The sequence below is a fragment of the Chamaea fasciata genome, unplaced genomic scaffold (genome assembly GCF_029207755.1).
Source record: "Chamaea fasciata isolate MVZ Bird 193981 ecotype frontalis unplaced genomic scaffold, bChaFas1.0.hap1 SCAF_16, whole genome shotgun sequence".
Lineage (NCBI taxonomy): Eukaryota > Metazoa > Chordata > Aves > Passeriformes > Sylviidae > Chamaea > Chamaea fasciata.
In genome coordinates this window covers 6,810,600-6,828,151 of record NW_027094101.1, presented here as the reverse complement: position 1 = coordinate 6,828,151, position 17,552 = coordinate 6,810,600, and the positions used below count along the sequence as shown (strand labels likewise).

At 47.7% G+C, this 17,552-nt stretch overlaps 1 protein-coding gene across 1 annotated transcript; it reads right to left on the bottom strand.

Annotated features, from left to right (window-relative positions):
- Positions 1 to 9,268: 9,268 nt before the first annotated feature.
- BRAT1 (BRCA1 associated ATM activator 1) lies at positions 9,269 to 17,389 on the bottom strand. Its single transcript, XM_066198257.1, has 13 exons — positions 17,156 to 17,389; positions 16,661 to 16,815; positions 15,811 to 15,958; positions 14,582 to 14,966; positions 14,372 to 14,491; positions 13,831 to 13,922; positions 13,469 to 13,587; positions 12,790 to 12,976; positions 12,585 to 12,658; positions 11,901 to 12,003; positions 11,521 to 11,619; positions 10,351 to 10,529; positions 9,269 to 10,170 (listed from the first exon to the last, which is right to left on the bottom strand). The coding sequence occupies exons 1-13, from the start codon at positions 17,331 to 17,333 to the stop codon at positions 9,442 to 9,444; spliced, it is 2,568 nt and encodes an 855-aa protein (XP_066054354.1). The 5' UTR covers positions 17,334 to 17,389; the 3' UTR covers positions 9,269 to 9,441.
- Between the last annotated feature and the right edge of the window lie 163 nt (positions 17,390 to 17,552).

Genomic DNA, 17,552 nt, shown 5'->3' with positions numbered 1-17,552 from the left:
GCTGGGCAGAAGATCTGTGGGTGGATGAAAGGGAGCCATTTATTTGCAAATAAGTTGCTAGATCAGGCTTCATGTGCATCTGGGCAGCTTCTAATACTGTGGGCTTATTCAGAGCTGAGAGTTTTGACTGCAGTTGGAGACTCTTGAGACACCAGCCCAATGCGTCGGCAGTAGCTGGTCCAAGTCTGTCTTGTGCCAATCTAAGGAAAATTTAAGGGTCTTCTTCACTTTTTACCACGGATTTTGTGTCTCTCTGCAGGAAGTCAATGTGGTTGCTCCATGATTCATTCCCATGAGGAAGGATTCATTCCCATGATTTCAGGTCCACAGATGGTTGCAGAGGCAGAAGAGGGGGCAGATATGTATTTTTACAGCCAGGAGAATGCAACTTCAGTGTACAAATCTGGCTTAGAAGATCTGGAGAATAAACAGAATGATTATTTATTTATCTATTTTCACAATTGTCTTCCTCTTGGCTCCTGATTAGGCTTTAGGAACACTGAGGAAGGAGGAGGCTGCTGCCTGAGCAATCCATCCCTTAATTTAAACTCAGCCTGGTATCTGGTCTGTGTATTCCCTGGGATTCAGCAGGGTCCACTTATTGAGTCCAGCAGGAAGAGCTTTTCGCTTTCTGGTTTCAGAGGAGGTGTTAAGTAGGACATAGATAAATTTGGGAATATTAGTAAGGGAAGAAGGGCAGCTATTTCTTTTGAAATAAATCTTTGATAATAGATCTTTGGGCAGAGAACTGTGAAGAGCTGCCCTTTGTAGGCAGCTGGAGGATGAGACATTTGTGGATAGGAAACTTTCTGATTCCAATAAATTATTGGGCAGAAATGGATGTTTGGGATCATTTCAAGTTTCTATATATGCTGTCTGGCACTGAGTCCTGCAGTGTTTCAGCTCGGGGAGTGTCTTGCTGATGTCAACAGTTCAGGGCTGGGTCGTGTCCTGCACTGGCATCTCAGCCTACATGAATTGGGGACTGCTGTGTGGCAGTGCAGGTGGAGAACTTTCTGGTGGCACCCCAGTTTTAAGGTTGATCAGAGTTTTCCCTGACATGTAGAGACATCAAGTTTCACATGGTCACTAATCTGAAACAGGCTCTCCCCACAGAAGGAGGGAGGTGTGTGACTGAGAGGCAGAGCCCTGACACGCTCTGTCTGCGTAATTAAAACGCTGCAGTGAGATGAAACACGAGATGGAGAGCAGAGATAGTCGGAGGCACTGAGAAACAGAAGTGCTTTCAAGTATCTTGGTGCAGAGGTGACTGGAGAATCTGCCTGACTCTCCCCTTGTGCTGTCCCTTGCCAGGTGGCTCGTGCTGGGCACATCAGTGACCCCGAAACCTCCGGATGCCAGGACAGGGGTGGGCACTAAACCCAGCTCAGGCACCAGGCAGAGGAGAAGCACAGGGCTGCAGAGCCTTGAGTCAGAGCTCATCTCAGTGTCTCGTTGGGCTGACAATGGCTGTGATTTTTGGCTGGGGAATTGACCACAGCCCAGTTTGCTCTGGGCTGGGCCAGGATCCTCTTGTGCCTGGTGACGCTACAAAGGCGGCTAAAGGCCAAGTGCTGTCACTGGGAACCAACTGTGAATTAATACACAGGGTGTGATTAATGTGCTTCTTAAATGCATTCATGTCCTGTCGCACTGGCTGCGGCTCTTGTGTCACATTTGGTGTTCTCAGAACATTTATTAGCCTTACAGATCCCTTGATTATTGCTTTCTCTTTTATAATTAAGCCATGAAACTCAGCATGGTGCAGCTTATGCAGTATTAATTCATGGCTGGCGTATTCTGCCTGTGCCCTAGGATAAGGCTAAATGCTGGCAGCTGGATTGCTCTCTGCACAGTTGCTATTTTGAATTTTTTTTTTTTAATATGATTATAAAAATCACATTCTGCTTGCATATGGGCAACGTGGGGCTCTGCACTGCCCCAAGCAGTGAGGAGTGGTCTGACTTCCTCAAGAGCAGAATCTGTGCCCCTGGCAGTGCTGGGAGAAGGGGCTTCCTCCTGCCCCAGGTGCTGGCTGATGCTCTCCAGGTGGATGCTATTAGCTCTGCTCCAGTGCAAATGCAGCCCCACGTGCTCTCCACTCCCTGCCCACCCTATCTAGGATGTGCCTGTGGAAATACGAGTCCTGTAAATGAGTTCTGTTTCACTCCTTTTTGTCCTCCTTTTCTTCATGTAAGAGTTGAGTAGAAGTGAGGATTTCCTGCGAGGCTGCAGCTCCACGGCCCCTTTCTGTCAGCAGCAGCTGCCGTGGATGTCTGAATAGTTTTCCTCCTGGCTGGTTGCTCCTGCCCCCAGAACAACAGTTTAACAGTTTGTGTGGCCATGTGGTGAGCTGAAAAGGGAACAAAAATAGCATTAAACATGTCTGTTTTATTTAATTTTTTTGATTTTCCCTCTCCTGGGAACTAGTTGTGGGAATGACTGTGCTGGAGGAATTGGAGCTCAGAGCTACTGGGAGGGAAATCACTGGAATGACACAGACCCAGTGCCCCAGCCACTGCTGGCCCAGAGGCAGCAGTTTGAATGCAGAATTCATGAGGTCTTTGCTGGGCTGGGTGTTGGGTCACTCACTGTTTCCTTTGGGTAAATCCAAGCAGTTTTGCAACCACCCCCTCTGAGGCATGAGCTGCAGCACAGGGGGGGCAGTGATGGGCCCCAGCAGCTCTGCCCACATGCCTCTGGTCTCCTAGGAGTCCCACCAAATATCAGGTATGGGGACAAAGTGCCAGCTACTGGAGAGCAGTCATGGCAGTGTCCCTCATGTGCCCTTCATGGGCCACAGATTCCACAGCGGAATGGCAGCTCCACTCCCCTTAGTGACACACATACCCACACTGCTCAGGTTATTGATTATTGCTCAGCACACCATTTCTGGAGAGACCTGACAGCTGATCATCTCAAAGCTTCTGTCTCAAAAAAAAAAAAAAAAAAAACCAGCGCCAAACCCCCCGTGCAGGATGCAAAGCTGTAGTGCAGAAACTCTTTGCGCTCAGACGTTTCCATGGAGATGAATCTTTGATCTCGCTGAAATAAATAAAGGACGGAGAAGATGCTCCCAAACTAGGGAGGAAGGCAAGGCTGATCCCTACGGGGCAGAAGCTCTCAACAGGAATTAGGGTGACAGGAGGCTTCTCTTTTTATCCCCTCCCGATGCCATGCCTGTGGTGGCAGGAAAGTTGAGCTGTGTGCCCGCCAGCTCATGTGGAGAACATGCCTTCCATGCAGCCAGCCAGACATTCTGCACCTAGGAGCTGCCTGATTTAATGCTGCTGGAGAGGCAGACCTTTGTCTGAACTGCAATGTTCACCCCGTGCTGCAGGATTTGGAGAGCAGAGACACAGGGGTTTAACACCAGTGCAAGGCACAGTCCTTTTCTTGACTGTGGTGAAGCAATCTGAGCAATGAGAACAGCCAGGAAAAGTGCTCTGTTTACAGATAAAATATAGAGGGGGGAAAAAAAGACATTTTACTCTGGTGAGATATGCAAAATCGAAGTTTACTAGGCTGACATGGAGATAGTGACCAAGGCAGGAGTCAAGTTGGCTTTATCCGCACTGGTGAGCTTTGACCGTGCCAGCAACTCGTGTGTTCTTCGAGAGGGATCTGTTACTGCTGGCACTGGAAATTGAGGCTTCCGTGGATGGAGCAGAAGAGAATTCATTAGGGAAGGGTGTAATTAGCAGAGCTCGGGGTAGCAGTGGTCAGGAACTCTGGCAGGACGTTCCGGGGCTCGGTGCTCGGCGCTGGCAGCGGGACACGATCCCGGGCTTGGGGCGCCCGGAGCCGCCGCTCCGCTGCCCCGGCCGCCTGTGCCGGGCTGGGCACGGCCGGGGCGGCATCTCTGGCTCGGCTGGGCACCCCCGTGGTGCCTTTCCCTGGTCACCTCACAACACAGTGATCTGCTCACAGCACAGTGACTGATCCGTCCCTTTGTCTCAGCTGCCAGCACGGCCCCAAACAGGTTTTACTGCAGCGTGCGGGGTGAGCAAACCGCTGGGTACAGCTGGTGCAGCACTGGGTTCCCTCCTCTTTGTCCTAAATAATCTTCCTCAGCTCATCTGCCAGTTGTGCTCTCTGCTCTAGGGTTTTTCACCCCTAAAATGGTGCTTACGTACCTTGCTTCCATCACTGCTTTCCCTGGAGCAAGTGACCCCTGTGTGCCTTGCTGGATCTCAGGCTCCTGAGCGGCTCCACCATCATTTCATGTGATTTCAAATGTACAGTTTAAATACTTTATTTCTGAGGACAAATGTTTTTTACAGCTCTGAAATCGTCTTTCCCAAATATTGCAGAAAGCTTCAGTGTTGAACAAAGCCCACTGGTTCTCTTAGGAGCCAACAAGTGTGGGGTTTTGTTGATTTTGTTGTTGTTTCACATGACCTTCACTGAAAATACTGCCATCACTCTCTATTTTCAGAAATGGGCCATCTAACTGAGAAAGCCATGTTGTCTTATGCACTACTTCACTGGGAAGAAAATATGCTGAAAGAGCATGCAATATTAAAGGTATTTTGACTCAAATTCACTTCAGCTTGTTTCAGTGGAAGATTTAGCCTTGTTTTCACAGAGCTCTTTGAGAGAACCGAAAGCACAAAATACTCCATTGGGTCAAAGTTAAGGTTACTAGACAGTAATGAAAACAGCATTTTTATCCTCAATTACATGGACAAGACAGGATTGCTGTGCAGCCACAGCTGTTTGTCTCAGGGCTGTGATGGATGTTGTCACTTAGCAACCACTGTCATTTGTGCTTTAACTGCAGCTTTTTTGTTGCTGGCTCGTAATGAGAGTTGTAATCACCAGATCAGTCCCATCCAAGGTGTTTGTTATCCAGAGTGATGGGTTTTGGTACTTACCTGTGCCCCAGTCTGTAAGGGCTAAATCAGAAGATTTCACGTGTGGTGGCTAATGCAGCTTAGTAAGGGTTTGTTTAGGAGCTGGCTTGGCTGCGCCAAGTCATGTTTCAAGATGTAGAGCCTGCATTCACCATCTGCCAGACCTGGCTCTGCAGCCCCTCCGTGCTGGTCACAGCTCAGCCCAGGAGCTGGTTTGAGGCCAAAGCTCTGAGTGCAGAAAGGAGGGACCAGCCTGGGCAAGCCTGGACATCTCTGTGCACAGCAGCACCGGATCCTTCTGCTGCCCCAGCCTGAGAGTTCAGGGAATATGGGCTCAGTGGAGACTGGAAATGTGAGGAGTGAAAGGCAAGGAGATGGGAGAACTGAAGATTGAAGGTCTCCATCTCTTGAGGGTAATTAATGCCCGCCTATCTTGCATTGACAATGAGGGGAAAAGGTGAGACCTATGACAGTTCAAGTTGTAACTCTCTACAGGAACTGGTTAAGGTCCTGCTTTAATACCTGGTCTGGTCTGATCTGACCAAGAAATGTCTCTCAAAGAGGTGGGTCCACCTTCAGTGTCAGACATTGGGTTCCTGCCTGGCATGGAGGTTAACAAACAGCCAAATGGGGAGTAACTTGGTTTGGAGGCACATGAAAAGTATCTTTGCAGCCCTGTTAGATGTGCATTATCATGCAAATAAACACTTTCAGCTGGTGTGCTCTGAGCAGAGTGGATATTGGTCCCACAAATAGAAACACTCTTTAATTTCATTTCACTTGAACTGAAGTTGTTGTGTAATTGCACCTGTAGCTCTGCAGGGACCCTTGGGGAGGGCTGCTCATCCCCCTTCCATCGGGGGGATTTAGCAGAGTCCCCAGGATGTGTTTCCTTACAGTTGTGCATCCTCAGCTCTGCTCTGCCTTGTCCAGATGAACACACTGCTCCTTCAAATCCCATTCCTCCATGTGCTGGCTCCAAGGTTAAAGGCAGGACCTGTTCTGCCTCTGGAGCAGCACAGCTGACACAGGCTGAGGTCTGGCCCTGCTGAAGTGGTGCTTTATTTCCCAGCAGAAGACAAAACCCACTGCTCTGAGGGGAAATGACACAGATCACAGAGCTGCTGCTACTGGCATATTTTTCCATTGTAAATGGCTGAGGTCTTCTGCAGTGAAGCTGTTTAAGTTCCTCTCTAATGCACACTGGTTTTTAGAAGACTTGATGAATATGTATTCAAAGGTAGAGCAAATTTTATCAGAGGAGGACAGAAGGAATTGCATAGATGTGCACAAATTGATCTGTAATCACAGATCATGTATATCTAAGCTGAAGCAACAGCCCTAGATATTTATGGCCCATTTTTGACTAAGTTGTGCAATTAGAGTAATTAGGCAAAGAATACTCTTTGTATTGTAAATGTCTAGTGTATTAAACCAGAAAATTAACAGCCATTCCTTTGGCAGCTTTCATAAAGCCATTGCTAGCACAGGGCTGAGCCAAAGATGCTTATTCTCTCTGGTGTCTGAGGCTGAGCAGTTAAAGGATAAATCCTTTCTTCAGAGTTTTGTTGAAATGTGTTGAAAGCAACTCTAGGAATTTCCTACCTCTGTACAGATCAGACAACAGAACTTTACGTTGCCCCTGTGCAGATAAAGAGCTGAAATGAGCTTTGAAATTTTCTTCTTTCACAGCACCAGCCACCAGAGATACAATTTTTTTTAAATTGTGCTATTTTTTGTCAATACCACCTGTATTTCTCCAGCCTGCTATTCACAGCCTACTTAAAAACAAAGGACAGTCCTGAGCCTCATGTCCTCCTGCACTGAGGCCCATGTTTGGCCACAGCCTCTGCCAGAACCAGCTCTGTGGGTGTTGGAAAAACTCTCAGTGGTGCCTGCCTCCTGCAGGAACCAAACACAGCTACAGCTCTGATGGTACGGACACTGGAGTTTCCAGAGAAATCCATCCCAAAATGTCCATGAGAGCAGGCCAGGCAGCCCCCTCCTTCTCTGTGCTGTGTGACAGAGTGAGCTGGTGTTAGTTTCTGGAGGGACAACTGTTGTTGAGCTGTGAAGTGGATAAACAACAATGGCACTTGCTGAAGTGAATGCTCAGGACACACCTGGGGGCAGCCAGGGCAGCTCAGGGCTGAATCCTTGAGAACCAAACCTTCCCCCCAGCTGCAGCATCACCACAGCTCCTTGGCAAGACTTAGCACAGACTGTAATTCTTAACCCAGCAGGAAGCTCTGTGGCTGGGATGAGGATCTTGTGGAGGTGCAGAAAAAGCCTGGGAGGGTAAGAAGTGGGTTTCAAATAAGTTGTGAGTGTAAGCAAGTGGGGTAGGGCTTGTATGGGTCCTCAAGTGTGTGAAGATGGGCATCCTAGAGAGGATATCCCAGCATGAGGGATGATCCTCAGCAGTAGCTGTTGGAGTGTGTTCATAAACATGGTGGCTAAAATTTCCAGCTCAAAAATCCCACCCCATTGTTTTCTCTAGAAAAAAATTGTGGAGTTTTTAGTCTGCTTTCCTCTCCCTTAATCTCTCTAGGAATTTGTTCCACACACTGCCCAGATGTCCATGACCCTTCCTGCTTCTCCCAGCTAGCAGTGGCAGGATGGCAGAGGGACACCTGGGTGCCAGTGGGACTCCACTGTCACTGGAGCAGCAGAGAAAACAAAGGCAAAGCAGGGAGCTCAGACAGGGCAGAAATACAGAGTCAGCACTGTCACAGAGTTGCTGGAGGTGGAGAACTATTTTTAATGAAAGAGGAAACAAGTCCTAAATACCCCTTCTAAAGATAAGGAGCCCCTCAGCTTGTTGTACATTTGGTTTTTAGTGTACAGGGGTATAAACATGATTTTGGACTGCAATTAGGTAAATGCTACAAACATAATGTCACCCTCACCCCAGTTGATTCAAAAGAAAAAAAGAGTTCCATGAAAAATTAATAGGTCTGGGAGTTGAGAGACCTTGGTAATAAGCAGTGAATTTTCCTTCTCTAACAACTCACTTTTTCAATTTGCTGATATCTGAATAACTCCTTGGAGTCTCCTAAACTGCACAGCCCTGAAATGACAAGAATTCCAGTGCTGGACAGGAGGGAGGGGCTCACCCAGCAACCTGCTGCCTCCTCTCCAGGAGCAGAGCTGACCTGCTGTCAGCACAGAATGCTGCTTTTGGAACTGCAGTGCCTTCGCTAGACAGGACTGCTGGAACTCCACAAACACCCCACACTTCTTTAAAAGCAAATCCCTGCTCTCTCACTAACCCTTTGCATTTCTGAGATGAAGGCAGAGGCAGGAAAAGGCCTGAATTTTAGTATCTTCTGTCTTTTGCCATGTGCAGACCCAGCTCAGGTAGAATTGTGAGTCAGAAGCAGAGCTATTCTCTCCTAAACACAGCTGCTGGTACAAAACCCAAGGGCTCTGTCACACATAAAGCTGTGCACGGAGCAATAGGCAAGTGTGCTGCTTTCCTCAAAAGGCACAGAGCAAACCTTCAGCCTCAGCAGCAAGAGACCCAAACTACACCTCAGTCCATTGTACTGCTGCAGGGAGGAGATTGTACAAGTCCTTTCACTGCTCTGGATGCTACAGCCTGCACTGCACCGAAATCAGTGTCGTGTTCCTGCCCCTCCACAGGCTGCAGGAGGGTGAAGGATGCTCAGTAGCTCCTCAGTGCTGGAAAAGAACCCACCAAGGTTTGATCTGCTGCTAAAGGGACTGTTTGGTTTGGGGTTTTTTCTAGGTTGCAGAAAGCTTCTTAGCACATGGCAGGATACTGGAGCAGGTTGAAAACTGCACTTTCCCCAAGTTTTTTTAAAAACTGGCAATTTTTTCCTCAGAAAATCATGCTGCCATTCACATTATGTCTGCTGGTTTCTCATTGTTACCAAAGCTAATCACGGATCAAACTTATCTTGAAAAAGCTTTAAGTGTAAGTTTCTCTCAGAAGTTAGAAACTATCTGAATACTTCAGGAATGGAAAATAGGAGCACTTTGAAAAAAAAATCAGCAAAATGGACTTGCTTCTGGCTTCAATTAAAACCAAAGTCAGCATGTTGGTGTCACTTCTGAGATCAAACAAGACTGTGATCTATAGGAGAAAATTTGTAATGCTAAGGATGATCAGCTTTTGACTCCTTAAAAGCCACCTTCTGCTCTAGACCTCAAAATGCACAAGGGAAGCTGAGAGCTCTGTTTTTAGAATAAATACAGAAAGGTCAAAACAAGTGTCCCTTAAAACCAGTCTCCATCAGTTTTAGCTACTCTGGCTCTAAAAGGAGCCTGTAACAGCTTGTTTTCAGTCACTCTTTCGTTTTGTTAAAATGCTTCCTTGTGTAGGCATGGTCTGGTGCTTTTTTAAAAGACAACAACTTTAAAAAAAATTGCCACTCTTAATGTTTTTTACTTTGAAAAAGAAACAACAGTTTATTGGAAATGACACTTTTAAACAACAAAACCCAAAAACTCATCAGCATTAAAGCAAAGACTTTCTAACCCATTTCACAGCTAACAAAACCATCCTTCTCCTCCAGAAGGAAACTGCCTAAGCACTGCTCCCTCAGAGCAAAAGCCGTGCTCAGTAACAGTCAACTTCATTATCCTCTATGGTGCCCACAGTAGCAAGGATGTCCTGTAAGAGGGACTGGGGGCTTTCCTCCACATGGTCACTACTTTTATTTAGCTCATCATGCAGCTCCAGTAAGTCTATTGCACCCAAAGCTAACATCATGCTCTCTGGATCTTGGAAATCCACCCCACCACCACCACCATCTGTGGGGAAGTTCTGAGCCAGAGAACCCTGTCTCAGAGTCTTCTGTAACCAGGCAATGCCCCGTCCTGCAGGTGAATCGTCAACCTCTTGTGGATTCTCCAAAGAACTCACGGGGTAGAAATGACCTCTCAAGCCAACCAGCACATCACAGGCCCTCTGCCCCACGGGTTTGTCACAGTCACACAGAGATCCAAACAAGAACCCAAACAGCTTTGCTCGACAGAACACCTGCAGCAGCTCGTTCTGCGGGGTGGAGCTTGTGACTGCAGAGGAGACAGGAGCATAGGGACACTGGGAAAGCTGGAAAATGGTCTGACTACAGAAAACTTCAACCAGCTCCAAACCACCGAGTCTGACTTCCCAGTCTAAGTCCCGCTCCACAGTCTGGATGACTCTGGAGACAAACTGCTCTGTAGCTTCCAGCTGACCTGTGCAGCCTTCTCTCAGCCACTTGGTGAAGATGCTGATCACAGCCCTCCTAGGAAAGCCCTCTGAGTCTGTTGACAAGATTTCCTGAAGCTTTGCTACTATGCTCTAGATGCAAAAAGACAAAAGAGAAAGCACGGTGAGGGGAGAAACAAGCAAAGAAACAAGAACAGCAGAGGTGAAAAATCTTGTCATGTCTGCACGGTCAGATAACTTGTGAAGAACGCTATAAGCAGTACAACAGCAAACTGGTGGGTAATTCTGCTCATGCAGAGAAGGTTATCCTACCTCTTTGTTATATAGATTTTCTATGACAGGTGACTCTGGAGCAAAGCAAGTAATGAGGGCCAGGTGTCCCACGGCAGTCACGGCGCTGGCTCGCACATAGCTCTCCGAGTCCTCCAGCAGGTTTTCTGTGAGCCTCAGCACCTCTGAGGACAGCAGACACTGCCTGAACTCCTTCTGGCCTGTAAACAAGACAGCAATCCAAAGGAGTGAGACTTTATTCCCTCTGAGCATGAAGCTGTTTCCAATGCAAACAGTCCTCTGCCTCCTACAAGGATGGCCACTGCCTGCAGAGAGAGCTGCCAGGGAGAGGAGCTGCTGCAGGGACCAGGCAGATGTTCTGCGTCAGGCTCCCCCTCTCCCAGCAGCTTCTAGTCAAGCCCTGACAGACACTGGAACTTGGAAAACTGCACTTAGAGTTGTTTTAGCAGCAAGAAGAAAACTTTCTGCGGGCAAGTGGGGACATGGTTCCAGCCAGCCTCATCAAATTTATGCCTTTGCTCAAAGGAGGAAAAAATAGTCTTCCTTCCCCATTGTCAGACATATGGCAGAGAAAACAAAAGTAACTGCAGCACTGAGAGGGGCTGCAGGGTAAAGTGCTAATGCAGCTGAGCATGCTGGATACTGCTGTGACCTGGGGACAACAGCAGTTGACAACATTCCCCTCCCTTCCAACATCACAGAGCTGCCGTAGGAAAAGCAGCATTGCCTCAGTGCTACCTGCTGCAAAGCCTGAGCTATCAGTAAAATAGAACATCAGTAATTAATCCCAAGCATATAAAGCAGGTCTAGGCTTTTACCCTCCTAAAGCCCAGCCCCCAGCCTGCTGAAAGAAACCAGACTCCAATGCAGAGCAAACTGAAAAGCAGAAAGTATTATCTGCTATAAGCACTTTCACCTGCTTTGACAGACATGTCCCAACACTCCTCAGTTTAACTCACCAAAACTGCCATTAAGGCAAGTGCAGCGATCTGAGTTCAACAGAAAAAGCAAGGTAAGTTTATTAATACTTTTGTCAGATTTTGATCATGATCTAAGAGTAAATATCTTGACACTTTCTTCTTTTCTCAGCCCTCCAGTTACAGGTCACAAGATGCTTCAACAGACCGACTGACTTTCACAGCATTAAAAGAAATACTCCTCAAATCTGAACTGGTAAATCTTTGCACCTACCTCTCAAGCACTTAACCATGGCAGTGAGGAATTCCAGAGAAGAATCTCTTACTTCCCAGCAAGGACTGCACAAACGTTTCTGTAGCACCACAAACACATCTGTGAAAGGCAAGTGACAAACCTGAATGGACACCAAAGGCAACAGGCCGTACTGAAGCACTCCCTGTGCAACCTCTACATCATTTCATCTGATACAATCCCTTTTGCTGCTGCTGTGTGCTTCTCCCAGAGTTCTGCAAAGCACTGTTTGGGCAGCTAAACTTAAATTCAACATGATTGTGAACAATTGAATCCAGTGCTTTGAGCAGGAATGGTAGGCAGCAGCAGATTTCATGTGTGCCACCAGCTGCTGTTTGTCCCAGCTGGAACAGCTTCGTTACCTTCCAAAATCTTCTCAGTTTGTTGCCACTGACTGTTGGAGCAGGACAGTTCTTCCAAGTGCACCAACCACTTGGATGTAGCTTGAAAGGTTTTCTTTAGAACCTGAAGCAATGTAAAGCAGATAGACTTTACTACAGGAGGAGGCAGTGTTGCCTTCATGCCTTGAAAGGTAAAATTCATTTTAGCCTCAAACTTACAGAGATATTCTCAGAGTAAACAAGTGCATGTGCCTCCTTACTAAGAAGCCAGCCACAAATACATGGTGCTTAAATATCATTTCTAATAAACCCCTAGAAAATCCCTGTGTTCAGCTTAGTATTACAAAGTTCTAGTACCTCCAGCTTTGGATTTGTAGCTGCCATCACAATCATTCAAACAAAACAAAGCAAAAAACCAAACCCCCTAAATGAAAAGAATTCAATACTTCATGACCATGTCAAGTTGAGTTTGTCAGTGCTACTCCCAGACATGATGGTTCCTGTCTTCCCAAGAACTCTCAATGTACTGGTCAGTTACTTGCTCGTTACAATTTTATCTGTTTTGTGCAAGCCACTCAGGACAAGTGTCCCACATATTCTAACACAAAGTGTGACAAGAAAGAACTGCAGTCAGACCCTTTCTCAGAATTACACCCCACTGGGGCAAGCTAAGAGACGTGGATCTCCCCCTAGTTCTGTACTCACAGTAGGGCTGGTGTTTGGACTCTGCAGATACGCCAGAAGGACATCAAATAGACTTCCTATGAGTGTGTCACAGTCTGAAACAGAGAAAACAAACCCAAAGGACCAACACTGAGAGATGGAGCAGTCGAATCCCTGCTGAAATACAGAAAGACACAGAATGGTAATTTTAAAATTGTTTTGGATAAGAAAGCAAAGATTAACTCACCTTTTTCCTCTGAGAGTGCTGCAAGAACATCAAGAGCTGACTTTTGCACTCTGAAGCAATTGATCAAATTCCTGCTTATTGTGCTTCCCAGAGGAGAAGTTGGGCTCAGGAAGCCATTGCAGAATTGTAGTATTGTCATGAGAGACCTCAGCAAAGACACACAGGGTAAATCCACTCTTAAATGTTTCTAGGGGTGAGAAAGAAAAGAGAAGAGTTGCCAACAACAGTCTCAAGTACAGAGCAATTTTAGGTCAGAAGGCAGCAAAAATCGCAACTTCTAGTGGGTTTTTAAGGTACCACAATGCCAATAACTACAAATAAATTATCTTCCTCTCTTACAAGAACTGTTGCACAGATGGAAGGAGATTCTTCTCACTGCTTGGGAAAGCAGCTCAATTTGTGTTTCTTCTCAGGATCAATAGTTGCAGTACAAGCAAGGTATGGTAACAAAGCTCACCAAGACAGTTGAACCTTAAGTCCCTCTTTAGGAGTCTCAGTATTGCTCTGTTTTCCTGTTTAGAGCCTACTGTGCTAAATTTCCTTAAACTATGGAAACCTCACTGCCAACTCCTCTCCACATTCTGCACATTCTCTACTGCAAAAGTCTGCAACCATCTTAACACTGTCTTTCAAAGACCATTTGATTTCCAGGCTCTTTTTTCCCCTCTCTGAATGTTACCAGAGACAGAAGCTTCTCCAGGTGAGCGAGGGTCTGACACAGGAGACCAGCACAAGTTGTCTTGGAGGACAGGAGACTCTCAACAGTGCCAGGATCACTGACAGACTCATCCAGCAAACCTAGAGGACCAAAGAAGAGCTCAGGTCATCAAAGAATAGAACAGGCTGTGATTTTTAAAGTTAACCAAGATACTCAGGTGATGTAGATGAATACCCCTTCAAATGTAACTGGCAGTAGGATTTACCACAAACACTGCTACTGTCCTTCACTTCTCCTACTCTTTTTCCTCCAGTTTTGTCTGCACCAGGCTCTTAAAATACTGGCAAGCAGACTGGCCTCTAACTTTTCTGTCACAACTGTACCTGCAAATTCCAGAGGCTGGGAGGCTGCTCTCAAAATACAGTCCATTGGCTGAAGCAGAACAGTCAGTGCCTGAATCCTGACATCTTGTGGGCTTCAAGGAGGAAACAGCAGTTACCAACACAAGTTAACTTCAATTCCTTCCCAAATATCTGCCCCCAAGAGCTGAGCAGAAAAATGACTTTCATGCAGGCTTTTAAACAAGCCAGCAATGACAGAGCAACAAAAGCAGTATCACAATCTGAGCCTTCTTCCAAGGTCCCCTTGCTAACAGAAGAGGAGAAATGGCTCTGGAATTTAGAAGCAGCTTTATCAAGCTATGCAAATAGAGAGTGGGATCCTGTGTAAGGAGGAGGGAGAGAGGCATACCTTGTCAACAAAAATGTCCTTCTATTTTAGGGCAAGAGTGTTACTTAGCCTGTAAATCAATATCTGTATGTGCTGTATTCATCTGATGATTTCCTGTTGCTTTTTTACCACCTAGAGGGGAATTGGAGCAGAAACACCTGCACAGTGCAGAAATTTCATTGCATGCAGTCCTACCATTTGCAGAGCTTCAAAAGTCCCACTGCCAGAGGACCTGCCTGTACTGGGGTCAAATGTTCCAGAGCAGAAGTTACTAATGCCCAAAAGCTGCCTTCAGTGCCACAAAACACAGGGGACCTGAGAAGAGAGAAGTGTAAGCGTAACCTATCTCATGGTGGCAAACAGATCTATCTCAGCACGGGCTCCAAGGTGCCACAAGATCTTTACCGTGCCACGTTCAGCAAAAGATTGGCCAGCAGGGGCTGTGCTTGAACTGTCTCCTCCAGCAGAAAGGATTCAATTTGCTTTGCTATGTCCAACCAAAGGACTTCTGTCCATGCAGCATAACAACTGCCAAAACAACTGCCAAACAAACTGCTCAGCAGCTTCAGTGACTGCTCCATGTGAGAGGCAGAGCTGGACTGAAGTGACTCCTGTATGTGCTTTACAATCATCTGGGCACAGGCTGGCCAGTCACAGTCCTTTGTACTGAGAGCTTTAGATGTTTCAGACTCCAGGGAGAAGGTGAGCATGTGCACCAGGAGCTGGCTGGCAGCTGAGGCCACAAACAGGCTGGGATCCCCTTGCAGAGTGAAGATCACATCCATGCCTCCTGTGGGAAAACAGAACAAGTCACTGGAGGAACAAACAACCATTTATGACTTTAATTCAGGTACCACAGAGCTTTAAATGGTGATGCTGGGGTTTTCTTATACTTTGTAGTCTCTACTCAAAGTCAGACAGTCCTTAAGAACAAGCAAACAGAAGAAGAAAATAGAATTGTTTTCAGATCCTCAGGGTTTTAATAACTCAGGATCAGACTTCAGTGTAACATCAATAACATTAGGAGAGTTGACAGCACACTCGATGTGTATTTATGGACATAACCAGTAGGAAAAACATGAACAGCAGTATCAGTATCACTTTTCCATCACACGGACAGCAGCACTGCTGCATTTTAATACCAATCCAGGCTTTTAGGCCCCTCTGTACATGCGAACTAAAGTAGGTGTTAACAGCAGAATTTACATACCGGCATAACAGCAACAGGATTGCAAATGTGTGCAAGCACAAAGAGGTAAATGAGCCTCTGCTTAGCTTTTCTGCACTAAAATCATGCTGAAATGTACCCTTTAGTAGGAGTTACAAATATGAATACAGATAGCTCTTAATTTTGTAAGGGCAATTTTATAAGATTCTTTCCCCTCTCAAAAGAGCACCACCTTCAGTGTTTGGAGGAAAAAAACCAAACGCACAACTAACTTAACAAAAGTTAACTTAACGCTCAGCTAACTTAACCAACATCTTTCAACGACTTCGGTGCTTTTGACAAATGGCTTATTTTAATCTTAAATAAACAAAGACTCCCATTTTGCTCATTTGACATCTGAGCCTGGAAGGGCAGGGACACAGCAGATGTGGGGAGGTGGCAGCCCCAGCAGCACTCACTCACTCACCCGTGGAGCAGAGGAAGAGCAGGGCAGGCTGGTGGTGCACCATGCTGTGCACGCCCTTCACCCAGGCGCTGCGCACCGACGCGTCCTCCCACGCCGCGCCGCCCCGGGGCCCCTCCCGGCCAAAGAGCCTCTCCAGCAGCTTCTCCTGCTGAGGGAGGGCAGAACACGGAATGAACAGCGAGCAAAGGGGCTGCTCTGGCCCGGTCAAGAGTATCAGTGCTGTGGTGAAACCTCCTGTTGCTACAAGTATCACTAAAATGGGAAATTTTCAGAATCTCATGCTTAAACGCAACATATGGACAAACTAGAGTTTTCAAAACTAATAACTGCTTTGTTTTCAGGTGCTAAGGGACAACTTCTGTGTATCAGTTCCATTAGACTGCTTTTATACACCTGTACACACCTCTTCCCTGAATGGAGCCTTTTGGGTTTTGCACTAAAATGTATCCCGTGGCAGAAAGCACAGCTTTAAAAAGCTCCCTCGCTTTTCTGTCGACCTACTACAGAGGGAAAATGACACCAGTTAGTGCAGTTTAAATCTACAGCATCTGTCCCGGGATACAGTAGTGTGCAGTGACTGCTGTGAAGTAGTGTTACCCCATACACTCTTTTGAAATAAAAACGGGGAGCACTACACACCAGCATTCACAATCCCATGGATGGTGAGACAAGTGAGAAGCAGCTTTACATGAGAACAGGAATGGTGATTGCAAGTCTTTGTTGTCACTTTTGCTGAGTTGTTCCATGCAAGCCATAACTTTATTAATCAGAATATGCACGTTTTTAGGGGCTGTCCCTGCAGAAGGAGGACACAGACCCACAGCAGCAGGTCCCTGGGTGACGGGCTCACCTGCAGGTGCTGGAAGCGGCTTTCAGAGGAGGCGAGGATCCCAGCTAACTGCAGGGTGAAGGACAGGATGCTGGGGCTGGGATCCTGCAGGGCCAGCACGGAGGTGAGGAGCTCTGTCAGACACGGGTTGTCCTGCACCAGCTCCACAGTCGGATCTGCCCAGGAGAGGCCAGAAAACACAGCAGGTCACTGCCAGGACTGTCCTGTCTCATTAAAGTGCTTCCCTGAGCTGAGGTAAGCCCTGCCAACTGTTAGAACTGATGAATTCGCGTTCACCTACAGCATTTTCAGGTGTCACAGCACCTCAAACAGTTGTGGAGACGTTCAAATCCCACCTGGACACCTGTTGCCGTGTCACCTGCTCCAGGCGACCCTGCCTTGGCAAGGGGTTGTGCTGGCTGATCTCCAGAGGTCCCTTCCAACCCGAACTATTCTGCGATCCCGTGATGGACTCCGCTCCCCTCGGGCCAGTCCCTGCCAGCCCCCGGCACTCACCGAACCACGTCAGGCTGCGGAACCAGTCCAGCAGCTTCTCCAGGCAGGTGTCGTCGAGGCCGGGCTGCCGCGGGTCGGCCAGGGCGGCGCAGACGCCGGGCAGCAGCACGGCGCACTCGCGGGTCATGGCGAAGCGGCGGCGGGCCCGGGCCACGAACCGGGACTGGGGATCGCACATGGCGGGGGCACCGGGACCGGGACCGACACCGGGACGGGGACCGGGACAGACCCCAGGCCAGCCGCACCGCGACTGTCGCAAAGGGGGCGTGGCCGGCGGCAGCAGGGGGCGTGGCCAGTGCCCGGTCAGGGGGCGTGACCCGGGCGCGCTCCGGGGGCCGGCGGTGGGTGAGGGATGATGCCCGCGGTGCCCGGGATGGAGTTGCGCCCCGTCCGGTGT

Bases quoted from the DNA above. Each gene is read 5' to 3' on its own strand.
- BRAT1 (XM_066198257.1), bottom strand. From the start codon at position 17,333: ATGTGCGATCCCCAGTCCCGGTTCGTGGCCCGGGCCCGCCGCCGCTTC. The intron at 14,967-15,810 runs GTGAGTGAGTGA...GTTTTCCCACAG, and splicing joins GCTCTTCCTCTGCTCCACGG to GAGGCATGGATGTGATCTTC. The intron at 12,004-12,584 runs GTGAGTACAGAA...ACATTGCTTCAG, and splicing joins GTCCAAACACCAGCCCTACT to GTTCTAAAGAAAACCTTTCA.